We start from the raw sequence: 26494 nt of genomic DNA, 5'->3' as shown, positions 1-26494 counted from the left end.
CAGTTGCGCGCGGTGTGCGTTGCGAAGTAAAGACGAGCATAAAACTACTGCTAACTGCTACTAACTGATGGCAAGTGCTACGAAGTAGCGCACGCGCCGGGCCAGACCATTAACAATGGTCAACTAACTGCTGCTAACGGCGAGCGACAGCAGCAGTCAGCAGCAGGTTCTTTGCGATATGGTCCTTCTGTGAAATGGGCACACAAATAATTATTTGTCATACGTTGTATGACCCGCCGCGCACGAGTGCGCGGCTCCCCCTGTATCGTCGAAACTCTACTATAGTGAAGCGACAGTGGGGGTCACCACGTGATACAAGTAATTATATTACTCGTGTGCCTATTTGCGTAAGTACATTCTTTTTTCAGTTATCAGTTATGGGAATATATCATATCAATATCGGAGGACTTCGCCGCGCCGCGCGAACTAGCATTCTTGCTTCGTCGCGAACTAGCATTTTTGCTTCGTCGATCGTTGCTCTGCGAAGCAAAGCAACGATCTCGATGGGTTGCAGACATCGTCAATCAAGGAAATATAATATATGTTTGGGGGCTTTTATTATGTACTAATTTGCTTGCCCGAAAATTGCGCTGGCTTGCGCTAGTTATTGCAAATTTATATTTTGCTCTGGCCAGCGTTTAATTGCGTTAGCCAGTAACAACTAGCGCTAAATGGCGACAACTACAAACTAGCGCTAGTTGTCGCCATCGATCTAGCGCTAGTTGTCGCGTTTAAACTATCGCAAAAGAATATTATACGGTCATATCACGTGATCGATACAGTTTTTCGCTTGCGCTAACCAGAGCCCTCTCGCTTGCGTCACAAAGTACGCGTATACACATGGCTATGAGAAACCATATCACATATGTCATGGGGGGGGGGGGGGTGATTCGGAATCAGCGTCCGAAAATACATCGATGGAAGTTGGTTACAACCATCGGGGGCCCTTTTACATTTTAAAATAATTTTGAAGATCGACTGTAGAGTGATCATGTTATATGGTTGATTCACGATGTCAATCCTTTCCAGCTCGGCGATCGGCCCAGTGGTACGGTGCATTTCGCCGATCTGGTTGCGAGAAGATGCGCGGCGTGGCCCAGTAGTGCATAGCGCTACAAGTTATATGGCAATACATACATTGTAATATGGCAATACAATTTATATTTTGTTTTACATAAATTTAGTTTTACTTGATACATGTTTGACAAAGCAACTTTTAATGATTATTAATGGAATTATCGGATATTTATAATTCAATATGTATTGATTCTTCTGTGGAAAATTAAAAAAATTGTTTCGGCGGCGCGCGCTTTGCGCGCGAAAAGTGGCATGCAACGTATGTCAAAGTTTTACTTATACGTTATGATAAAGTCTCAATAACCTGTGGGCTACAATTACAAGTTTATTAATGGGTCTATAACCTGTTTTCGTATATTAAAGTAAAAATGCGGTCGAAACTAGAATTTTTCGACCTCATTCAAATATTAAATCTAACAGTAAATAAAAGCATTCGACATAAAAACGATCACTTCTTAAATATTATAATGAGCGTGACAGGAGTTAGTCTCAATCTCACCTCCCAAAACTCATATTTAAAGTTGACGATATATTATGATTTAATAGTAAATTTTTCAAAGCTGGCTTTGGACTTAGGCAAATTATAACTTATTTATTTTAAAGAAAAAACCACGGATAGTTTTAAATTTACATAGTAGTATAACTATAATAAAGTTAATCCTGTTTTCAAGAATGCGCGGCTTTGGCGGCCAGTTATTGACTTGTACATAAAATTGAATTTTAAATAGAAATGTGAATGTATTAAAATTTAAAACTTTCAAAACGGAGGCTTATAAATATTATTATATTATGATTGTAAAATAAAGGATAAAATTTTAAATTTGTTTCACTAAAAAAAAATTTGTTTCACTCATGTCCTTTTAGTACATACTACATATGATCGTCGACTATTCATGAATACAGGTTAGACAGAAACAATTTGAAGGGCTAGTCCGAAGAAGCAGTAAAACAAGTAATGAACAAAACCTTGATAGTTAGCCTTATTTTACCCTCCATCAAAAGACAGAAAGAAGAGGAGTATACCATGGACCCAAAGTATCTATATAATATATAACAGGGCAAAGGATAGTTTAAAGGACGTTATTGTTCAAACATAATTCAAAAATTAGAAATGATCTGTAAGCCTCACTTTACCCTCCATTAAAAGGAAAAAAGGGGTCGGCTGGGCCGGCCTTCCACCTAGAGTATCCATCTTAGGTTTTTTAGGTCTGAGGATACTTTGATAGACGTTATTATTCAAATATAATTCAAAAATTAGAAATTACTTGTCAGCTTCATTTTTCCCTCAATTAGCGAAACAACTTCCCTCTTCTTTTATCCTCAATTTGCCCTTGAATAAATGCTTCAAAAATTTTATTAATCGAAACTCAATTAGTTGAACTATAGACATGTGAAATATCATATACCTATCTTAAAAGTTCTTCCTGTGACAATCTTCTAAAGTTAAATTGGGAAAAACGTGGTCCATCTCGTGCAAACTTTCCTAATGACCAGGGTATATTACTATTAGCTATTTTAGATTTAATAATAATAACAATAAGTCTAGTAGTAAAGTGTACTATATAATATCAGTTTCAGGTACAAGCTGAAATGTTCAACTAGTTAAATCATTGATATGATCATTAATATAAAACAAAGTTCCTCAAAATACGTACCGTTTTGAACTGAAACCGACTTTACAATGCGCTATTTAGGTTTGTAGTAGGGCACTTTCAAAAACATCTGTCACAGAAAAATGTTAAAATTTGCCAAAAATCAGTTTTTTTGGCATAATTTGGTGGATAAATTTTGGAACACACGAAACTCCAGGATATGGTGTGCAATACCCTAACCTTTACTATCTGCCACTTTTTGTTTCTATTTTGGGCTAAATCTTACTAACAGTGAAACAGACCAATCCACTTAAGGTGGCCTTTAAAAATATTGAATTCCATCTAAACTCCCAAAGTATGATTGAGACTGAACAATAATCGTTATAACTTCAAAATTTCATAAGAAAGGCTGCGGTCAAATTTGGTGGATATATTTTTTGCCTCTTTTTAAAGACTGTTATTTGTTAGATAACATCAATTTACTGGTCTTAAAATGATGCAATGTTAAATCTATGGCATCAACTATAAAGTTCGAGATTCAAGTTAAAAGGCTATTTTTGGTGGATATCAGTCTATATGAATTAGTTAAACACATAAATACTACTAAAATATCAATAATTAAGCCATCATTATGATTAGAAGCAGTTGAAAAAGATAAAATATAGGATGTTGAACATTTATGCATAAGGTACTATGCCATTTTAATTGCATTCAGGGCCAATTTGGTGGATAATTAACTCAAAAATACTTAAAATATCGACCAGGATATTTTAATATCCATCAATTTTGGCCTTAAAAGTCGGCTTGAGCTTATCAAATTTTGTGCTGAACAAGAAAAATGTCTGAACAAACCAATATCAGTGTATGATTTCATAATTGAGAGAATCTAAGGTCAGAAATCTAAGGCCTCAATCACTAAGGCAGGTTATTCACATTTAATATCCACCAATTTTAACCTGAAAAGTCGGCTTGGACTGAGAATTCTTTTGAACTGACACAGCAAAATGGGATCTTCTATCTAGAAACAGTCGTAGTTATATTACGACTATATAAACTTGAACGATTTCCAACCTGATCCGTTAACTGAGTAAAGCTGTTTTCAGTTGAAAATTTTCGGTATTGAATTTTATTTCATAGTTTTATTATCCACCATATATAGCCTTAAATTTGAAATATCTTTCCTTATTTTTGCCTTTTATCATAGAGGCAAATCAATTTGCTACAATTCTATCTTCAAATAATCACCATAAATTAACCACACGTAAAGTTACAGGCCAATCAATGATATATCCACCAAACTCTTCTGAAAAGTATATCCACCATTATTAGCCCGGAGTTAAATGCATTTATCTCTGCTCATAGACATAGTAGACATTTTCTTTTTGTAAAAGTTGTACAATCGCAAACCTGTAGATGTCCCACAGTTTGATCAAAATATTGAGTATATCCACCAGATGAGAGCCTCTAGAAGACGAAATTTTCCCGTGACAGATTCGTTAGCATAGTTTTTGAAAGTGCCCAGTAGTGAAAATAGTTTCACAGAGCTCTTAAGCTATATTTTGATGAAAAAATAAACAACCAAAATTGTCTTTCTTTCAATTATTATATTGTGTTACGGTAGTTACTAACTTTCTTTGTTATTCAGTGAAACAAAATGTTAAAATTCTACTCGGCTTCTCGTCCAACTTTTTAATTTAAGTATTTTGTTTAGTCGAAGAAATAAAACGACAAAATTCAATGCATAATCACTGTAACGAATACCAGTAATCGGGAAGAAAATATCCTCAAAAATTGATCACAAATCTCATTGCTGCACGATAATAGCTAACAATCGACAAGGATACTTCTACAGTTCTGAAAAGAGGAAAGCGGCCAAATAAAAAAGAAGTGGATGCCGACAAACAACTGATCGGATGAAAAGTCAATGCTGTCTTTTTTAAAAAGGTCCCACAGTAGTCTACATTTATCTTGTCTCATGTCACGATCCTCATTTCATGTATCGTGGCAAAGCCACGATATGGCAGGGCCCACAGCGTGGGGCAATATTTATCTTGATTACCATCCTGAGTCTTCGTTTTCCTCACGACTCTTCACAAGGTTTCTCTGGCCTCCTTCTTCTGCAAAATTATTATTCGTGATGGATCAAAGCAATACTGAACTGGGTTAGATGAAAATTATAGTGTGCACTCCAAATAATACCATGTGGTATATTTTGAAACATTTTAGAATTGCGTTCAATGAGGATACAGGAATTTAAAACACGTTTAATGCTAGGTTTAAGTATCTAAGATGTCAGATTCTGTAGGTTTTATAGCACTTGAAATGAGCAGGCAGACTGTTCGTTTCATGGTACATATATTATAGTCGCAGAAAGAACAATCATCGAGGGTTGGTTTTGTTCTTTCAATTGAGCCTATACTATAAAATGATTCGTCTGCCCACTTATTTCGAGTGTTATACTTCTCTGGGGAACCAAGCAACAACTAGTTATAAAATCAGTATTTTAATTTATATGAATTATGACTTATGTATTATGTATTGAGCTTCTGTATAAAAGCAACAACCATGAACTTTTACCTCAAGTTAAATTGAGGTCACGTTAACAAGTTTGGTGGGGTTGTGTTTCGGCCAAAGTACCTTCATTTCTATTATTAATTTACCTTCTTCGTTTAAAGCTATCTCATCTTGCATCTTGTAAATATGTTTAATATCGTTTCCGGCTGAAAAATAAAGTGTCAAAATTTACCAAGCAAAGACAGGAACAAAAATCCCAGGCTCGTTATATTTCGATTGGAAGGGAGATTCAGTGTCTTCTACTGATTTTTAATTAAGTGTTAGGATAAATTGAAAGGGTAAATGAATGTGAGACTTACGGAACTGTTCTTCCGTGTCTGACATAATCACAGTAGAACTCACTGCAAACAAATATGATTTTAAATTTAGAAGTCAATGTTTAAACTAAATTATGACGATATTGATTTTAATGTAGCATAATGAGTTTAAAAGTTTAAAGGTTTAATCCAAGAATTTGTTTGAACTATGTCAGTTAAACCCTACAGAGTATCGACGAAAAATGTTCTTACCAAAAGCAATGGCCAACAGTAACGTCCTGAAAACACATATATAAATTTGTGAAGGGTATGGTCTAATATTTGTCTTTAGAAAGTTGAAGCACAATTAATAAAGAGACAAAATTTTTGAGACATTGGGTCGTGGCCACTTAATTCGAAAAATGAAAAGTAAGAGAAAAAAATGTAGACATCTAACTTACACGGCGATGGTGAAGCTGGATCTCATTGGTAAAGTGTTTGTAGAACCACTGGAACCGTAAACTCAATAGTCTTTGATCTAGATAAAGGGAACACTGGTGCTTTGAAGCTTGCACTACTCTTTTATACCCAAATGTTTACTCCCTTCGCAGATAGCACTCATTTTAGTTGACGATTGCTTGAGTGATTTTTAACGATGTGTGTTCTTTAGACAATGGGATTGCTCGGGGCATAGAATATCTATGCTCTGCAGCAATCCCATTGTCTATTATTAGAACTGCTCCATCGACAAGTTTTGATAAGATCTATTCATGAGCTGCGTTGCTTGGGGGTCAGCCGTAATTAAAAATTCGTACTGGGGATCAAGGACAATAGAAACCGGAAGATTGTTGTTGAAGATTTTTGCTGTGGTGATAGTTTTAATTGATTTCTGCCAACAAACATGACTCTTCTCTCTTTTCTCCCGAGCAGTGAGCTCAGGCATCCAAATTATTTTTGGGTTTGGTCTATAATGATTTGTCCGCGGCAGAAAGATTTTGCTGAGCACGAGAGACAATTATGTAATGGAATTCGTGACAGCTGTATAAGATTGACACATTTTGATAGTACCGCGACAATTGACCCCCCGACAATTGACCCCCCGACAATTGACCCCCTATGTAATTACACTGGGGTCAATTGTCGCGAAATCTAGGGTTTAGTACGACAATTGACCCCCCGACATGACAATTGACCCCCCGACAATTAACCCCCCCTACAATTGACCCCCCGACAATTGACCTCCTATGTAATTACACTGGGGTCAATTGTCGCGAAATCTAGGGCTTAGAACGACAATTGACCCCCCGACAATTGACCCCCGACAATTGTAATTAAACTGGGGTAAATTAATCGGGTCAGGGTCAGGGTCAGGGTCAGGGTCAGGGTCAGGGTCAGGGTCAGGGTCAGGGTCAGGGTCAGGGTCAGGGTCAGGGTCAGGGTCAGGGTCAGGGTCAGGGTCAGGGTCAGGGTCAGGGTCAGGGTCAGGGTCAGGGTCAGGGTCAGGGTCAGGGTCAGGGTCAGGGTCAGGGTCAGGGTCAGGGTCAGGGTCAGGGTCAGGGTCAGGGTCAGGGTCAGGGTCAGGGTCAGGGTCAGGGTCAGGGTCAGGGTCAGGGTCAGGGTCAGGGTCAGGGTCAGGGTCAGGGTCAGGGTCAGGGTCAGGGTCAGGGTCAGGGTCAGGGTCAGGGTCAGGGTCAGGGTCAGGGTCAGGGTCAGGGTCAGGGTCAGGGTCAGGGTCAGGGTCAGGGTCAGGGTCAGGGTCAGGGTCAGGGTCAGGGTCAGGGTCAGGGTCAGGGTCAGGGTCAGGGTCAGGGTCAGGGTCAGGGTTAATTGTATTAAATTGTATTGTCGGGGGGTTAATTGTCGGGGGGTCAATTGTCGGGGGTTAATTGTCGGGGGGGTCAATTGTCGGGGGGTCAATTGTCGGGGGGTCAATTGTCGCCCACCCATTTTGATATCGATATGACCAGCTCCGAGAACGTTCACATGACAACAAAAAATGTCAGTGCGATTCGGTCGGTACTGCCACACGTGACCTTTGCTACATTCCCAAGATTCTTGTTTAATGTTAAAACACAGCTGAACAGCAGCTCAGACTGATTTATAAATTTTGCAGTTTATATCTATATATAATAATAAGTTTTATATCCTGCTGGTAGTGTTAGGTTACAGACCAGTCGCCAGAAGGGCAGGGACCGGAACTGCCCATTGTCATGACAATATTTGACAAGATTAGACAAGATTCTAGACAATATACGACAAGATTAGACAAGATTAGACAATATTTGACAAGATTAGACAAGATTCTAGACAATATTAGACAATATACGACAAAATTTGATCACAATATATCACAATATACCACAATATCTGACAATATCTGACAATATCTGACAATATACGATAAGATTTGACAATATATGACAACATACGACACTATATGACAATATATGACAAGATAGGACAAGATATAATATTTGTGTGAAAAGGATCAGAGCTAATTGTTTATGACAAAATACAGATTACAGAATACTGATGGATTTGCAGTGTTAATATTGTTTTTAAAAAGATGACAGATTCTTCATCTATTTCCAATGTTGCTCATCTTTGCAGTAGAGTGTGTCGTGTTTGAGTTTTTACACAGTGTGATTTACATTTTACAGTAACACTCATGTTCTTGGAGATATTTGATAATATTGAAGTAAATACGTACAATATGGCATGCATTATCTGTGATAATTTAAGAATATTTCTTGAAAAACTTTGATCTTATAACGCCTGTTTACATTGTCCCGAGTGCTTGTAACATCGTCACGATCACGTGGTTTTGTCAAGCATTGCTCGTGCGTTAATCAAATGATGTGCTCTTTTCCAACTTATCACGTGACTATTGAATGCTTGCTGACTACGATTTCTGATTTGAATCTGTGACTTTGTCTCGTAATGTGCTGTGGTCATTTGTCAACTCTTGCATTTGTCTAATTTTTTGAAACGTTTGATGAATTTGTCTGTATCAGCTGATTTGATCTAATTAATTCAATATTCCTAGCACGTATAAGATGTAACATTGTCAAAGACTGATGCAGTATGGATAACAATGGAAGTGTAAACACATCAACATGTGTTGATGATGAAAACTTAGAGCAAAAGCCTGGGCTTTGTAATTGCTTTCTGGGCTGTGTTTTCTTGTCAAAGTCCCAAACAAACATTACCAGCGGTGAGAAGAAGTTCAAGTCACAACTTAAAGAACTAACTGTTTACATTTTGTTCCTCATAACATTATCAGTTGTAATCTACGGGACAGTCACTCCTTATCAGTTTTATTACACCAAGTCAGTAGAGAACCTTTTCATAGACGGGAACAACATCCAAACAACCTGGCAGGATGTAGAAACCTGGGACAGTTTGTGGAGATATCTCCAAAACACTCTCCTAGACGGCATCCACGACAACAAGATCAACGACAAAGGGATTTACATTTACAACGAGAACAAGCTGCTGTCCTTGCCTCGTATCCGGCAGTTGAAGATAGGCAATGATTCGTGCGAGATACCGCCAGTGTTCAGCAATGTGTTGTTCAACTGTTACAGTGACTATACAGTTGACGAGGAAGACAAGGCTACTTTGGAGTTTGTGAGTTACTACGCTGACCAGAGCAGTGACAGTAAGATATACAACGAAAAGCTGAACACCAGACCTTACTCCGGACAACTTGCTAGATACGGACACGGTGGTTTCCAGCAGCTGCTATCCACTGATAAGAACATTTCCAGCTTTATTCTCCACGATCTAAAGTTCAATGGTTGGATAGACAGGGGAACCAGGGCAGTGTTCATTGACTTCACTCTGTACAATGCTAACATTAACATGTTTTGTATTGTGAAGCTAGTTGCAGAGTTCCTACCCACGGGCGGGATTGCAACATCTCATGAGATCCTCGTCCAGAAGCTTCTTCGTTATGTTAGCACAAAGGACAATGTCCTCTTTGGGTTTGAAGTGGCTCTTATTGTTTTTGTGGTGTATTACATCGTGGTGGAGTCTGTTGAACTCATGGTCTTTAAAATGAACTATTTCGTGCAGTATTGGAACATGCTAGACAACATTATCATCATCAAGATACTGGGTTGCGCTGCTATAAGTCTCTATAGGAGTGTCACAATCAACGACCTCGTCACTAAATCAGGAACTGAAATGGACACTTTCACCAGTTTTGAAACCATTGCTTACTACGAGAGTATCTACAACGATCTGGCTGCCCTCTGTCTCTTCTTCTCATGGATAAAGATATTCAAGTATCTGAAATTCAACAAAACCATGAGACATTTCTCAACGACTCTTTCAAGGTGCTCAAAAGACATCCTCAGCTTTGCCGTCATGTTTTTCATCATCTTCTTCGCATTTGCACAGCTAGGCCTGCTTCTCTTCGGTACAATTCTCCGAGACTTTGCCACATTCCACGACAGTACATACACCCTGTTCAGGATCATTCTAGGAGACTTCGACTTTCTGGCTCTAGAGCAAGCCAGCACTCTGCTGGGGCCTGTTTTCTTCATCACCTATATCTTTTGTGTCTTCTTCATTCTACTTAACATGTTCCTTGCTATCATTAACGACACCTACTCGGAGGTCAAATCTGAGATGAGCTCAGAAAACAGGCCTGAATTGGAGTTTGGAGATTACATAAAGAAAACGTTGAGAGGATTGTTTAGTATCTGTGGTAAGAAGGGAGAGGAGGAAGAGGAGGGGGAGGAGGAGAGGAGCGAGGATATGAAGGAGTCACTGCCCCAAATCAAAGTCCAGCCTGATGGGTTACCTAGTGACGATGAAGATAGTGCGGATAGTCTGTTTGATGACGAGGAGAAGCCTCCGCGCATGCTGCGTACTCAGGAGACTAACGCCTCCTTCCCACAGTGGGACATCCAGTCTAACATGGGAGATCACTTCGGCCCTAGAGTGGCCTACAAGGGCCCCAGTTATGAGGAGTTCAAGATTCTGTGCAGGCGAGTTGACAGGAATGACGATGCTATGGGCAGTGTTATCTCTAAGATAGACGCAGTTCTAGGAAAACTAGAGTTGCTGGAGAAGTCGTATAATAAAGGGGTGTACCCTGTTATAGAGCAAATACCATTCCCAGAGGGACTAGAGGACGAACAAACTATTCACATTCCAGATGAAACAGATTTGAGGGGAGACTGGACCTAATTCCTCATGTAAATATTTGATGTACATTTTTAACGAAATTTTAAGTTTTTATTTAAGACACTGGTCACGCTAAATTACTCCTTGAAACTCTACGTTGAAACTGTGAAAATTATTTATTATGCTCGATAATCTGAACGCCTAAAATTTACTTTAAATATTAGGTTATGGAACTGTGTTAAAATTTAGATAAAATTTACAAAGTTTGAACTGTTACTGAAGTGTTACTGACAAAATATCTGACCTTGTAGTAGTTTGTATTTAGTTTGAACGTTATAGCTGTGATTTATTGTGAATGTATGAGTTAAGAAGAAGTGCAGACAAAAGCGCAGACCTCACGACCATTTAACAGATATTTGATTTCTCAGAGCTCCACACTTTTGTGAATGAAGTGAGCACTTTGCATGATCTTCCAGAAGTAATTGCTGTCTGAGAACACGTCACGTGTTACTCTTAACTCCTCTCAGTGGCTTAGCTTGTAGATAATTGTAGATAGTTTATTGTAATTTTCCCGCAGTTTTAAAATATATCAGTAACAATGTACTTTATAGTTCTACAGTTGTTTTTAAAGGCAGGTTGTGGGAATTAGCTGATTGATATAATGGAGTCGCTTAGTCTGAGTTGAAGACTGCGTTTGAGACTGAACACTGCATCTTATAGTGCTTGTTTAATTACACAAGTTTACTTGCTCTTCAGTATTGTCGGAATGCTACAATCACTGGAAAAGTATTCAGTTTAATTTATGTTATATTGCAATATGGTCGAACTTAATGTGTCATTTTTTGAATATCTCAACATTTTTATTGAATCATAGCACTGTGTCTAATTGATAACTCGGGATTGCTAATAACTATAATTAATAATAATAATTGGAATAATAGTAACTCGGGAAAACTTATAAATCAAACATTGGAATGTCAATGCTAGGATCAATATTTATGATGAGTTCAAAAGTATCTTGAAGATGTAATTCTCAACTTTCAGAACCCAGCTTTGCAAATAACTAGTACCCCGAGTAATATGGTAATGGTGTGATGATGGTGTGGTTTTGTAGTGGATGATGAGTGTGTGAGCTCACAATACGTCAGAAGAAACGTCACAGAACCCCGGTCTAGTGAAACAGACGTACTGTGTCACTAATTATCTGATCTAATAGAATATCTCCTGATCTCGTATCTCGTATCTTGAGAACTAATATTCACATGAGACATGTGGTATTAAAGATCCGCTAATCTATCTGTATTACTACTAGGGGGGTTTCTTCAGTGTCTCAATATAAACCATGTGTGCTATCTGCAGCAGTTATCAGCGTATAAACCTTGAGAAGGATCTGTCACGTGACCTGGTGAAATATGAAGCTATGCGTCACGTGACCAGTGACGACCCAAATACCAGCTATTGGAGTGATTCTCTTATCTCTGAGCTGGATGCCAGGGTACTATACGGGCTGGACCCTAATTAACTGCTCATTTGCTTCTCTCTTGTTACTGATTTGCTGCTCGCTTGACCCGATATATTGACTATTAGTGACCACTAGTGACCACTAGTGACTATTAGTGACTCATCATGAACCACAAGCCCTCTGTTCGGAGTCTGTTCAGTGCACACCGAGCTGCTTCAGTCAGCACCGCCGCTAAACGTACCTCCTCCATCAGTAACGCCATCCGCACTGCTTCTGTGGGCGGTGCATTTGTGGGTAATAGCACGTTCCATGTAGCTCTGACTAACAGTAACGATACTCCCACTGAAACAGCCAACCAGAACATTCGACCCTCTGACAACAGTAATGAGAATGCTAATGCTGTGAAGAAAACACCGCTTTTCAGTAGAAGGAGCCCATTCTTGAGCAGGAAGAGCAAGGATCACAATGCTAACATGGATACAGCTCCTGCAAGGTCTCCTCTAGCTAAGGAGACGTCTAGTGATGTTGAGGAGATGGGTTTTGCAAGCGAGTGTGAGAGTGACGTCACGGAGAGCCCTAGTCCTAAGGATGAGGCTAAGTCGGAGGATCGGCTCACTATGTCTGAACTTTTCACTGTTTACTCCCGGATTACTCGTCGCAGGGTTAGTTTCACTTTCTCTTTCGCTTTCAACTTCATATTAACCTGCAGTTAACGAAGCAGCTGGTCGTATTTCGCTAGATAAGATCTCCTCCCCCATGTTTTGCCAGAACTGTTATAACAGTTCCACATGTATACTGAGACAGTCGTTTCAGTTTAACTTTTTCCGCTCCTTCACCGCATATTATCCAACCTTTTTTCTTTCAAGCAGATCATAACATTATTTTCTGCTCGCCATATACGCTATGTTTTGCACGTTTACTCCGCATGCATTTTTCCGATACGAAAATAACATGTCTGGTTTAACAGTAAACTTTGTAGTGTACGATCATATATAATATATATAATACTTGAACTCGGTTGTGGCTGAATGAGAAGGAATTCAAGGAATTTACCCAGTCTTGCTTGACATGCAATAAAACACATCTCACCAGATCAACCATTTTAATTGTTTTTATTATAATTTAGACGAATAAAAGAGTACCTGTAAACAAATAATTATCATCCGCACTCGTAAACTTGTTTTGTTTGTTTGTCAGTTGTCATGTTTGTTTGTAACTTGTTCAGTTTCCTTGTAGCTTGCCAAGTGACGCAAATTGAAAACATCATGCTGGTAGAACTTGGCAAGCTGCCAGCTTAACAAGAGTCTGAAAGTTCGGCATTAAGTCATGAACTTAATAATATATAATGCTATCTAATAAACATAACTCACGTGATGCTTGTAATCTAGAGAAAAGTAGGGGTATATACCAGAACATTAAATGTGAGCGCACTGAATAGCACCCTGAAAACAGATATCATAATTACACGATCTTATCTGCGGCTAGTTCGAATTTCACTGGCATGTTAAAAGCCACCATAGGGAAACCCCTGTATACATATTTACTAACGTTGTTCTTAACATGTCCTGTACAATGTAGACAAGGTCTCTTTCTTTTTCTCTAGTTTTCTTCAGTTGTGTGTTCTTAAGTTGTGTGTTCTTTAGTTTTGTGTTCACTAGTTTTGTGTTCACTAGTTTAAGTTCTGTGTTTTTTAGTTGTGTGGTATGTCGCAAATGACCAGCACGGTACGGCTTACTCTATTCAACCTGCAATGTCCTGACAACTTCTCTGAAGAGTTCCCAGACCCAGAGGACTTTCTTTATGATGAGGATTTTCCTGATTCTCCTGATCATGTAGGTCCCCATTTTATTGACGGACTGAGAATGCAGGATTTCTCAATGTTTTCCCTTCGATACTGCTAAATGTACCCTATAACATTATATTGTATGCTATCATGCGCTAGTTATATGTTGTAAATTGTCTGTAAATCAGTAGCGTAACGTTTCCATTGGGCGCACACACTAAAATTTGTTGGTGCCGCTACAAAAAATGTCCCATTGCCCCCACAGCTTTTTGACCTCCCTGGAGCTTTCTTACCCCAAAATTTTTTTGTCGACCGAAAGTTGACTGGGACATTTTGCTGCCAAATCGAACTATGTTTCGTAAGAATACCTAAAACCCGGGAAAAAATGTCTCCCTCTGATGGCCCATTATATTGAGTATTGGTATTTTATAACGGAGTTAGCTGTGTACTGTAGCTGTAGTAGAGTTAAAACATTCCCACGCAACGTTAAGTGGTAAGGGATATGAGATCTGCTAATGTGCTCCCTGCTACTAGAGTAATGTGTGTGATATGAGTGGTGAAATGTGAGGGATCAGGAAGTTTTAGACAGGACACACGAGTCACGTGCGTGTCACGTGGGGCTATTAAACCATTCTATTTTATTCACCCTGACCTATTTGCACTGTTCTTCTCTTTTGTTAAGTTGTACCTTAACCCTCACTTTATCTGTTGTACCAGGATATATCATATATAGGTTGAATTGTATTCCAATTATATTCCAATATCTAACTAATTTGATTTCTATTAAAATACAGGGCCTTCATCGTTGACAGATACTATTCAGATAGGAATTATCTTAGACTTAATTCAACGGTACTTTTGTTATATTACTGATAATTAAACCCCCCATTGTGTACTAAATAGATTAAGAGGTTGTACCATTGCGCCACTCTGTATAAATTACTTGTGCTCTAGTTTTAATATGCTGCGTTGTTGATAATGTCGTGGACTATATTTGAAGAGTATGAGGTGCTCGCCCAGGTAACCAAGTTACTATATTATGTACTATACAATAGATGTGGACAGGTATATCATATATAGGTTGAATTGTATTCCAATTATATTCCAATATCTAACTAATTTGATTTCTATTAAAATACAGGGCCTTCATCGTTGACAGATACTATTCAGATAGGAATTATCTTAGACTTAATTCAACGGTACTTTTGTTATATTACTGATAATTAAACCCACCATTGTGTACTAAATAGATTAAGAGGTTAAGAGGTTGTACCATTGCGCCACTCTGTATAAATTATTTGTGCTCTAGTTTTAATATGCTGCGTTGTTGATAATGTCGTGGACTATATTTGAAGAGTATGAGGTGCTCGCCCAGGTAACCAAGTTACTATATTATGTACTATACAATAGATGTGGATACTGGTGGGGAGGTGAAACACATTTGTTTACTTTAATAGTAAGCACATGTTCAGCGGGTTGAGGAGGTGAAACACATTTGTTTACATTTTTAGGGTAAGCACTTGTTCAGCGGGTTGAAGAGATGATACACATTTTGTATTATAGAAGGCTTGTAACACTTGTTACGCTTTCTTGTTACCCCCCTTTGAAGGCCCCGAATCATTTTCTGAACGAAAGCTCAAAAATAACCGAGAAATCGACCTTCTTATTAACTCATTTTGATGACTGTTTCTGACCTAAAATTGCACGAAAAATCGATTTAGCTAGGTTTCAGAACCTATAAACACTTCCTTATCCCTCAAAATTGATGTTTTATAGTTGATACGAGCAACAAGCAACATATGTTTTGATCCTTCGGTTCTACTCATGACCTAGGCAGTTAAGCTGAACCCGACAGATCGAGGCAATCCTCACCTTAACTGATCAAACTGGTACTAACACAATTTTCAGATATAAATGTTCTTTGCGATACGTTTATTGCAGCTTTGCAACTTGAGTGAAGACCAGAGTACGAAAACACACAGCAGGTAAGCAACTCACTTTTGGTGACTGTTCCTCACGAACATTCTGATCCTGTAACAATTTAGTATACGGCAGCTTAGAAGTGAAACCCACTTATTGTAGTACCAACTATGGTCATACGAGACTAAGGAATAATATACATAAATAAGTTACATAATAAATTACCATATACCCCATATATAACAAACATATGATCAGGGAGATCGTCTCCTTAACAAATCGAACAGGTACTATCACAATTTCCAGAGCAGGTACTATTACAATTTCCAGAGCGTAATTTTCACAATTTCCAGAGCATAACAAAGTCAAAAGAAACACAACGAAGGTATGTTACCAACACCACAATATAACAATTATACTAACATCTGAATTAAATTTATTCTGACGACGGGCAGCCCTGATGTGCTCCGTCATCCTCAACGAGCGACCACTTGTAATAGAGGTGTTATGTCATGTGACACCGATCCGTCCAATCACAAACAGGACGAGTCAGCAGATCGATATCGTGTGTTTACTTTTCTTATCTTTATTTGACCCTCTGTTCACATTGTTATCTCTACCACATCTCGGCTCTCATGGATATATGCATTATTCCTTTGCTTCCAGTTGGTGTAAACTTAAAGCACAGTTCATCATTTGGATCTCACTCAGTTCACAATCGCGACCTCATATTAGAGTAAATGTTTTTAATAATACGCAATTGGACAACTAAACCGAAACATGCTATAACTAAACAATGTTAATGTTCCGTTCCTGATTGAACAGTTAGCATCACAGTCAGTTGGAGGAGCGACCAACACACTATCAAGATCGGTTGTTTATCTTAAACCCCCCGCCCCCCAACAGTTTGTATTGTACGTGGGCAATGGGCACGGTTATATAAGTACAACAATCACACTATTTCAAGTTCACGACGTAATCATGGCGTGTTTACCGCGGTGCAGATATTGCACGCGGACCTTGCCGAGCCGAGATGTGGTAGAGATAACAATGTGAACAGAGGGTCAAATAAAGATAAGAAAAGTAAACACACGATATCGATCTGCTGACTCGTCCTGTTTGTGATTGGACGGATCGGTGTCACATGACATAACACCTCTATTACAAATGGTCGCTCGTTGAGGATGACGGAGCACATCAGGGCTGCCCGTCGTCAGAATAAATTTAATTCAGTTGTTAGTATAATTGTTATATTGTGGTGTTGGTAACCTACCTTCGTTGTGTTTCTTTTGACTTTGTTATCATGCTGTGCTCTGGAAATTGTGATAGTACCTGTCCGATTTGTTAAGGAGACGATCTCCCTAGCTGTTCATATGTTGCAGGATCAGAATGTTCGTGAGGAACAGTCACCAAAAGTGAGTTGCTTACCTGCTGTGTGTTTTCGTACTCTGGTCTTCACTCAAGTTGCAAAGCTGCAATAAACGTATCGCAAAGAACATTTATATCTGAAAATTGTGTTAGTACCAGTTTGATCAGTTAAGGTGAGGATTGCCTCGATCTGTCGGGTTCAGCTTAACTGCCTAGGTCATGAGTAGAACCGAAGGATCAAAACATATGTTGCTTGTTGCTCGTATCAACTATAAAACATCAATTTTTAGGGATAAGGAAGTGTTTATAGGTTCTGAAACCTAGCTAAATCGATTTTTCGTGCAATTTTAGGTCAGAAACAGTCATCAAAATGAGTTAATAAGAAGGTCGATTTCTCGGTTATTTTTGAGCTTTCGTTCAGAAAATAATTCGGGGCCTTCAAAGGGGGGTAACAAGAAAGCGTTACAAGTGTTACAAGCCTTCTATAATACAAAATGTGTATCATCTCTTCAACCCGCTGAACATGTGCTTACCCTAAAAATGTAAACAAATGTGTTTCACCTCCTCAACCCGCTGAACATGTGCTTACTATTAAAGTAAACAAATGTGTTTCACCTCCCCACCAGTATCCACATCTATTATGTCATGTAATTTTATGTCATGTTATGTCAGGTTTGTTTGTATGAAGGTTATTCAGTTAAACAATTAAGGCCACAGGGGGGGGTCCGAGGTCGAAAAAACGTTTTTTTGCCAGTTGGCAGACCACGTACTATCTGACGCTTGCACACCACCCTTAGCCCCCCAGAGCGCCTAGTTTGTCGTAAAATAGAGGTTAACTATTGCCTTTTTAATCAGTTAACCTCACAAATAACCAGTTCTTAACATTTTGTTGCTCTCATCACAAGTTAAACTTATCAATGGGTATAAATTGGCCATCCAATGTGAACAGAACTATTATATGTCCTTTATTTGTTGGAAAATTGAGGTTAACATATTTTCTCAGAATCATGGTCTTTTGACTCTCCTGAACAATTTATTTACCACCTCAAAAACCTATCTTCTCCTAGAGCTTTTATCCATTTCACCTCAAATTTGGAACTTATGTTCCTGACATAAATTTAAAAGTTTGTTATGTAACGATTGTTGTAATTTTGCTCCTAACTCTTTTTATGAGGTTAACCATTTTAAATTTTGTAAATTTTGTAATTCTCACTCATGGTTAACCTCATATCTCAGCTTTGGAGCAAGATATCATAAATCGTTACATAACAAAAACTCAAAATACCTTTAAGAACATTGTTGGCAAGTTACAAGGTTCTAAGTCATAAACTAAAAAAGAAGATAGATTTTGAACACAATTGCATTTAAAGTTTTCATTTACAATAGAATTACAGGTAAACCTCAAAATTCAACGCGCAATATCTTCAAATAGGAAACTTTGTTTTCGGTAAGGACAAAAGCATTCGAAAATTTAGATCGAGTTCTACAACATATCTCAAAATCTCAAAATTGACCTCGGACCCCCCCCTGTGGCCTTAACCTGCATCTTGTTCTTGTCCTCCCAATATCCTCCACTTCTTAGCTGAAGTGAAAGTCTGAATTGTTCCAGCTATAAAACCTCTCAGTTATTACAATGAGTTAATTTAAAACTATATCTAAATGATGCTATATCTAAATGATACTATATCTAAATGATAATATACAAAATAGTAAAGAAATTAATGTATAAGCTGGTACATATACTATATTATACGTATTATGTACACTTTTAGTTTTATGAGAAGCAGTGTTATGGTTCAGTGAAACTTCTTAATACTACACTGTTTGTTTTGTCGCAATCATAAATGACAAATATGTCTGTCCACTTACTATACTGCTTGATACGAACTTGTTGGAAACCACTCGAGCTCCAAATTCCAACCAGAGAAATGCAATCATAATCAGTACATTCGTCATTCTGTCAGGATTATTGTAAAACACCTCACCCAATTTCACTCACGATATGTAGCTTCGATTACAACTTGGCTTAAAACTTGAGCAATCAGCAAGGGTTTCTGAACTCCGAAGAAATTCCTTATTTCTGACCTGCTCAATCATCGAGCAACTTAAGGCGCTAATATCTAGAGCTAGATGGTGTACGGAGTTGGACTTTCTGTACCAAACTGTACCATGGTACAATATTTGACGAAAGTCGATTATCTCGAGATCTAAATGATAGAATTTTTTTAAACTTTCCAGATAGTTACATGGCTATAAGACAGATAATCTAAGCAAGTTTGGGCGAATTTCTATGTGCCAAACTTGAGATATGACTTCAAACACACGAAAACATCTCAAAGTGGCGGTTTTGGTACAATATTTGACGAAAGTCGATTATCTCAAGATCTGAATGATAGAATTTCTTTAAACTTTCCAGATAGTTACAGGGCTATAAGACGGATAATCTGAGCGAGTTTGGGCGAATTTCTATGTGCCAAACTTGAGATATGACTTCAAACACAAGTAAATATTTCAAATTGGCGGTTTCTAGCGGAACGCAGGCATATATTTCGAGATCTAAATGATAGAATTTTTTTAAACTATCTGGAAAGTTTAAAGAAAATCTATCAATCAGATCTTGAGGAAACCGAAAATATATTCTAAGTTATTTACTAAAACACTCGATTTTCGACCATTCCATATGGTACAGTTTTGTCGAAAGTCCTTCTGGGTGTACGCGCGCATGTTTTAACTTTGGAAGACGCGATGCAAGTTTTAAAAACAAAATACAGTATTTCAAAGTTAGTGTGACATAAAAACAATATATAATATATAAAAGAACTGAAAATGTTGATGTTAGCTATAACTTTTATTCTCAGAATAAATTTGGCTGTTTAATTACCTGAAAATCCAGCTGCTTTTATTGGACTACTGCCTTATACAATATTCTCACGAAACTAAGTGTTAGTTTCCGCTCATTAAGTATTGTCCAATTCACTGCAGCAATTAGAATTAACCGGTATTACTATTAAACTTGCATTAACATCGTCATTATGGTTGCTTTGACATTGAATATGTTTCAGTTGTCTAAGCAAGACGGCACAAGAGCGGGACTTGGCACTTGTAAGTCATTGGATTTTAATGATCAAATTTGATAGCTTAATGAATTGTGCGTGATCCCCTTAATCACTATTAATTGATTTGTTCGCAAGATAATTTTAATCACTCTGCTACTAAACCTGATATTTTGTTTGTTTCGTTGATATGTTTCTCGGAGTCAGTACCTTTAACACTATTGCAGGGGGCTACAGAGGAGCCACCACTAAACCCCGACCCTCTCTTATAGAATCTGATTCTCCCTTCAGAACTCTACCTAGAAACTGTGCTAATCCTACTCTCCTTGAAGCCATGTAAGTGCCAATCTTATATCACTGTTTCTGATCTCATAATTATCACGCATAGATTAATATAACAAGGAACGTCACGTCTATCATTCCCTAGACTAGCCTTACCATACAAAATAAAATCCAGTGAAAATCGGTACTTTGATGCCACTTAAAAAACACCACATAACAAATTTAAATTGTGACTCATTACCATACAATAACCATCCTTGCAACCTGGGCTGTGCCTCAGTTAAACTGTTCTGTTTTATCATCTGATTACAACATGACATTCTAAGTCTTCTGAAAAGAATATTATGCACTTGTAGTAGCTAGTATAGCTGCACTAGCAGTGGGGAGTGCTGCTGAGTAGGTAATGAGTAATGACGTTCTTACTTACGGAGCCCTTTACATTTTAGACTTTATGTTTCAAATGTTTTGTTTGTCATGCATGCAATGACGAAAGTCACTGCACATTTTGTTTTGTTGTTTTGATCCAGACTCGAAGTCTGAGCTGTAAACCGTCCTCCTCGCTGAGTTGTTGGTGAGGCCGAGGAGGCTCCTTGGCCTCGCCAACAACTAACAAGGAAGTTAATTCAATTTCCAGTTATTGGGAGTAAAGTCAAATTATATCCAGACAAAATATCATTGCTCTAATTGCCCGGGCAGTGATTTCAGAGGTGAATATATCCTGCCGGGAAGTGGCCCTTCTGTTTTTTCAAATTAGAGCTCTGCTGATCTATTAAGTAACTATGACTGCTATATATTACTGCTATGTTACTAGTCCTGGTGGCCCTTATTTCCGTGTTTGTGGAGCAACAGGGTGACACAATACGGTTGATTCCAGGGTGGGGACAAGTCACAGTCTAAATATAGCCTCGGGTTCAGGGGCCCGGGAGGGAGAGAGAAAGGGGCTGACATATTCGCATATCACCTTACAACCCATCCTTCTCAGCTGTATTACCTCTCAAATTGTTTGAGCTCTTTTGTTAACAGTTAATTAATTCCCCCCTCGAGCGTATACTTTGTACCTTGTTACTCTCACTTTCTCTGTCTCCTCTCTGTTTCTTATGCGCTCGGTTACTCTGCTCAGGTGGCAGGCCTGATTTTCTGAGCTTCTCAGTTCTCTTCTCTACTGGCGACCTGCATTAGGTCATGTACTCAATTATTTTCTAAAAATTAAACACTTACCTGGCCGAAGCTAGCAGTACCACCCTATTATTCGTGATAAAACTAATGGAACTCCTAAATGTATTGTAAATGTGGCGGGTGAGTGACTGTTCATTGCACGTGCAGTGTTGTACAGCACGTGGTGTATAAGATTAGCACGTGCTATGTGGTAGTACAGACTGCTGTCTCCTCTGCTCTCAGTGTAGCACTGTAGTCTACTCAACTCCAGATTTAGTTCTGTCTCCGCTCTGCCGCGCTGTGTTCACTGTCATTACATCAGATTGTTTAAATTCCTAACACGTACTGTTATTACTGTTCTATTATTGTCATGTTTAGCAGTAGTTAAACTATTTAAAGTAGCTGGCCCTAGTGTAGGGAGCTAGTGTAGGGAGCTAGTGTAGGGAGCTAGTGTAGGGAGCTAGTGTAGGGAGCTAGTGTAGGGAGCTAGTGTAGGGAGCTAGTGTAGGGAGCTAGTGTAGGGAGCTAGTGTAGGGAGCTAGTGTAGGGAGCTAGTGTAGGGAGTGCTGGTGTAGGGAGCTAGTGTAGGAACGCTAGTGTAGGGAGTGCTAGTGTAGGGAGCTAGTGTAGGGAGCTAGTGTAGGGAGCTAGTGTAGGGAGCTAGTGTAGGGAGCTAGTGTAGGGAGCTAGTGTAGGGAGCTATGAGAACATTGCTCTTCACGGCTCCTCCCTCTCCACTCCACTCCTCTTTAGTAAATTGTAATTGTTTTGTAATTGTTTAGTGAACTAGTAATTGCTGAGTCTAACCCAGGTAAAACGTCACTCAGTTCAAGTTTCCTGACCTACTCCCGACTAGTTACCTCTAATTAGAGTTTACTCCGCTGTACTTTCTTATCGCTTACTCTTCCTCTCTCTTAGGTCAGATTCTCCTACTGATGATGTCGCTTTGATGTCGCTTGCTTATGCTAAACTTCTAAAACTAAGAGTAAGTTTTAATGCTAAACTTCTAAAACTAAGAGTAAGTTTATACTCTATTGCTTAATTTCTAAAAATAATAGGGAGTTTCTTGCTAAACTTCTAAAACTAAGAGTAAGATTCTTGTTTAAATTGCCGTGTGTACAACTTTCCAAACGTTGACATTTAATTGCCGACTTTAAATCGTACCAACGTAGTTTGGAACTGTTTTAGTTTTGCGTGTTTGTTTGTGCATGTCGTGTGTTAACAGATCATTCTCCTCAGAAACAAAAAGAAGAGCTGAAGAGAATACATCACATGTTGGACGATCTGGAGAACGACTTCATGGGGAGTAAAGAAAACAGCACCTACATAGAGAGATACATGGAGGTAAGAACGGGGGAACAGGGGTGTAGTCGGTACACTTATTAGCCCGCTTTCTCAAAGTACCTTGCAATAATTGAGCAGTAAATATGAGAGCTGCAGACCTTGTACGTGCACCTTATCTCCGTTGTATGATCAGTGTTGAGATAAGAATTATCTGTCTAATAAAGGGCAGTCTCTCATTTTGATACTGATAAGGTCGGGTTATCATTTCTCTGATTGCAACCCGGAAAACAGTAACAGTGTTAAAGTATATGGTATTTATATAATAGTACATGTATATTTACTAAAATATATTAAATATATTGAATTACATGATATATAATATTTAAACATATATAATATAAAATTTTATATATTTATATAATAGCCCATCATCACTAACCAGGGGGTTGTTGTTAGATTTTCTGATAACAGACAGTTTCTAATACAGAGACAGCATGTACAAGGGACACGTTTTACATGTTAATAAACTTCTGTCTAATATAAACATGTATCCAGGTGAAGGTAAAGAAGGATTACATGCTGAGTCCTGGAAACCCGGAGTCCACGGTGGAGAAGGAGGACACTATCAAAGTGTTTGGGTACATGGGCCACAACACGTGGCGGATAATGGGGCCGCATTGTAAGGGCTACTGCAAGAAGAACACAGTCCTGAACCCCAGGGTCAGATCTCAGAACCTGGTTCAAGATGTTGATATTGTGTGTAATGCGTGCAATAAGATAACAGTGCCTCTGATAGGTTCCGTGCCTACTTCTATACTGCACATGCGTAACGCGGTAAGTCCCACTCCTTCTACTAATTATTACTAATTATGAATACTGCTAATTATAAATACTAGTAATTACTCCTAATTGTTACTAATAACTACTATTTACTCCTTCAACTAATTACTTATCATATTTTTGTTCACAGTGTGGTCAAACAAACTAATTAGGGATATTAGTAAATTAGTAAATTAACTAAGATTTCGTAAATTAACTAAGATTTCGTAAATTAACTAAGATTTCGTAAATTAACTAAGATTTTGTAAATTAACTAAGATTTTGTTTCAGAATCACCACAGTCCAGGATGAGTGCTACTAGGAACATTGCACAAGCTGCAGTATTATCAGAGTTATGATTAAAAATAGGCACATTCAAATAGGCACATACAAAGACTGTGAATCTATTTGAGCGCTTTATTTTATGCCATCAGTTAATGAACGGCTTGATTTCATTTTTGTTAACTGTTCAACTCACAGCTGAAACCAGAAATTACTGGACTCTAAATTTTACTTTGTTGTTAATTAAATTTTTATTTGATTTTGTAATTCTTGATTTGACTATTTACTAATTATTTACATGACCAAATCCTAATTCTAACTTGTTAATGGTAGTAAAAAATGTAGGCAAGTTTTTAATGAGTTGTTAAGCTGAAGAAGCTTGAGAAGCATAAATTTCAATTTTCGTATGAAATTCTTGACTGTGCCTGTTTTCTAAACAAAATACAAAAGCTTCACAATGAATGATAAAACTATGTATTTCACTGAGTCTAGTTTAAATACTATAAATATAAATAACCAATAAATACTAATATCTTCATCCAAAAAGACGCCATATTATTTAAAAGCACCCCAGAGTGATATACAAAATCATAAAAGCAACCCAACATGTAAAAATAGGTTACAAGAACCGAGCACTGAATTGTTTCATCGGAGTATTTAAGAGTTTAAGGGTATTTCACTCCACTCAGGGGTCTAGGAACATGAGTCCCGAACTGCCCCTTCCAGTTTCCAGGGGGAGTGTAGTGGCAACACACATAACTCTTTCTGTCCGCGTTTTCAGAGGGGCTCGTTACTCCACAGCCCACTTTAGTGGTAGTCTTCCAGATCAACTGCAATAGAAGGTCACTGAGTCACAAGTACGAACTGCTGTAGCCGCAAAGTTTGGCAATATTGTGGCTACAAGTTTAGAAAATATATTTGGCGATTAACTGAACATAAAAAGTAGAAGATGACCCTGATTTAAAACCCGCTGACCTGAGTAAAGTGACCAGTTTTAAAGTCGAATCTGGGGTTGTTGTAGTTGTGGTCTACAATCTCATCATACCACTTCTTCACGGCTACACTTGGGACCTGGTCCACGCTCATTCCAAACGAGTAGTACAGGTTCTCCCCCACACTGAAATACAGGGGTTATCATCTTGTCTATTTGCAGTTTCGTGACTAACTGCCTCTAAACAAACCAGGACAGATCACGACAATTAACCCCCCGTTTAAGTTAACACCAGAAATACTGTGTGCGCGGTTTATTGTAAAGATTAGGACACCCTACATCATACATATCCCAGTCACCTTTCTACGTAGTTGTTCTGGTCACTGTGTTCGAACTTGTTGTCCCTGGCGAGGACTCTACACCAGGCTACGGCTGTAGCAGCAAGTCCTGTATCGTACGTCAGATCTGGAACTCCGTGGTGTCTCCTCCTATTATTGTGTTCTTCTAACAGAACTTGTTCCCCTCTACCTGTAATGTTTCCAGTCAGTGCTGGATTTAAATCTCAGGGTAGATCAATGCTACATTATACAGGTGCACCCTCAGTACAGCTACTTCCAGCTATCCACACAAACGTGAACCTAAGAAGAACAGTTATATAAGCTAAGAACAGAAAGCTGACTTACTTATTCTACTTCCACTTGAAGAATCATTAGGACTCCTATCGTTTGAGCCAGAGTTGGAATTAGAGTTTGAATTAGAGTTTGAGTTTGAATTAGAGTTTGAATTAGAGTTTGAATTAGAGTTTGAGTTTGAGTTTGAGTTTGAGTTTGAATTAGAGTTTGAATTAGAGTCTGAGTTAGTGTCTTCAGAGCAGGTACAGGGACAGAGATCTTGAATCATCTGGTAGCCACACCGCTGATAGAACTTATGCATTGCACAAAGCCTCCCTTCACTGGAGCAACCTGCAAACCAACCTTCGGTTAAAATAAAGCTACAGGGATAAACAGTAAACATGTCTGGCGAAGAGCATGTTTTTGACTAAAATATTCTTATTTCTAGGGAATAGAAACATTATCCAGCCTCACCTCTCTTCTCAATTTCGTTCATTAATAACAGACTGTCAGTGTAACTGTCCCCCTCCTCCTCCTCTGTGTCTCTCTCCGCCAGTACTTTAGCCTGCTCCATCACTAGACCAGCTTCTTGTGGGATGTCCACTCCTTCAACTGGTGCTACATCAGCACTGAAATGTTTGCGGAGTTTAACTTCCCATCAAGGTTCCGAGTATCGGGATGAATAGTTGGATCTAGAAGGACGGTTAAACAGCTAATCTACATACAATCTACATTCTACATAATATATAGTTGGAAACAAGGAGAATTAAGTTAATGATTAACCTGTTGATGAGAAGAGCAGTAATCAGTAAAAGTAACATGTTAATGATAGGACTACAGTGATCAACTCGGAGGAGGAGGCCGGTTTTAAAGGGTGTGTCACGTGATTAACATATCCAGGAGGGGGAGTTGGTCTTATTGTTCTCCTC

At 38.4% G+C, this 26494-nt stretch overlaps 3 protein-coding genes and 1 long non-coding RNA gene across 6 annotated transcripts in view; 2 read left to right on the top strand and 2 right to left on the bottom strand.

Annotated features, from left to right (window-relative positions):
- The window catches only part of LOC134811606 (polycystin-2-like protein 2), a 67395-nt gene extending 55907 nt beyond the window's left edge, over window positions 1–11488 (top strand). Inside the window, exon 2 of the mRNA XM_063818580.1 lies at window positions 8527–11488. Coding sequence (XP_063674650.1) covers window positions 8564–10678 — 2115 coding nt within the window. The 5' untranslated portion in view covers window positions 8527–8563 and the 3' untranslated portion in view covers window positions 10679–11488. The remainder of the gene's footprint in view (window positions 1–8526) is intronic.
- Window positions 4403–6029, bottom strand: LOC134811831 (uncharacterized). The gene is made up of 5 exons (XR_010159854.1): window positions 5941–6029; window positions 5753–5778; window positions 5543–5584; window positions 5330–5389; window positions 4403–4786 (listed from the first exon to the last, which is right to left on the bottom strand). It is a non-coding gene; the product is annotated as an uncharacterized LOC134811831 (long non-coding RNA).
- A 165-nt stretch (window positions 11489–11653) lies between the features above and the next one.
- On the top strand, window positions 11654–24489 carry LOC134811433 (uncharacterized). 2 transcript variants are annotated; one of them, XM_063818262.1, is made up of 7 exons: window positions 11654–12739; window positions 20211–20250; window positions 20429–20537; window positions 22557–22623; window positions 22878–22982; window positions 23478–23756; window positions 24033–24489. In XM_063818262.1, the coding sequence occupies exons 1-7, from the start codon at window positions 12242–12244 to the stop codon at window positions 24051–24053; spliced, it is 1119 nt and encodes a 372-aa protein (XP_063674332.1). In that variant the 5' UTR covers window positions 11654–12241; the 3' UTR covers window positions 24054–24489. The 2 variants fall into 2 exon arrangements, with proteins under 2 accessions (XP_063674332.1, XP_063674333.1); XM_063818263.1 differs by lacking the exon at window positions 11654–12739 and adding an exon at window positions 13698–13909.
- LOC134811434 (uncharacterized) lies at window positions 24479–26400 on the bottom strand. Of its 2 annotated transcripts, none has more exons than XM_063818264.1 (6): window positions 26349–26400; window positions 26040–26194; window positions 25638–25916; window positions 25314–25482; window positions 24999–25140; window positions 24479–24853 (listed from the first exon to the last, which is right to left on the bottom strand). In XM_063818264.1, the coding sequence occupies exons 1-6, from the start codon at window positions 26384–26386 to the stop codon at window positions 24689–24691; spliced, it is 948 nt and encodes a 315-aa protein (XP_063674334.1). In that variant the 5' UTR covers window positions 26387–26400; the 3' UTR covers window positions 24479–24688. The 2 variants fall into 2 exon arrangements, with proteins under 2 accessions (XP_063674334.1, XP_063674335.1); XM_063818265.1 differs by having other exon boundaries at window positions 24602–24853; window positions 25314–25476.
- Between the last annotated feature and the right edge of the window lie 94 nt (window positions 26401–26494).

The sequence above is a fragment of the Bolinopsis microptera genome, chromosome 2 (assembly GCF_026151205.1).
Source record: "Bolinopsis microptera isolate Bmic1 chromosome 2, MBARI_Bmic_1.0, whole genome shotgun sequence".
NCBI lineage: Eukaryota > Metazoa > Ctenophora > Tentaculata > Lobata > Bolinopsidae > Bolinopsis > Bolinopsis microptera.
This window is presented reverse-complemented; position numbering and strand designations above follow the sequence as displayed.

Coding starts and splice junctions, on each gene's coding strand:
- LOC134811433 (XM_063818262.1), top strand. CDS start 12,242: ATGAACCACAAGCCCTCTGTTCGGAGTCTGTTCAGTGCACACCGAGCT. Junction 20,538..22,556: donor CCTACTCTCCTTGAAGCCAT/GTAAGTGCCAAT, acceptor CCTCTCTCTTAG/GTCAGATTCTCCTACTGATG. Junction 23,757..24,032: donor TACTGCACATGCGTAACGCG/GTAAGTCCCACT, acceptor ATTTTGTTTCAG/AATCACCACAGTCCAGGATG.
- LOC134811434 (XM_063818264.1), bottom strand. CDS start 26,386: ATGTTACTTTTACTGATTACTGCTCTTCTCATCAACAG. Junction 25,917..26,039: donor GAACGAAATTGAGAAGAGAG/GTGAGGCTGGAT, acceptor GTTGGTTTGCAG/GTTGCTCCAGTGAAGGGAGG. Junction 24,854..24,998: donor AAACTGGTCACTTTACTCAG/GTCAGCGGGTTT, acceptor CTTCTATTGCAG/TTGATCTGGAAGACTACCAC.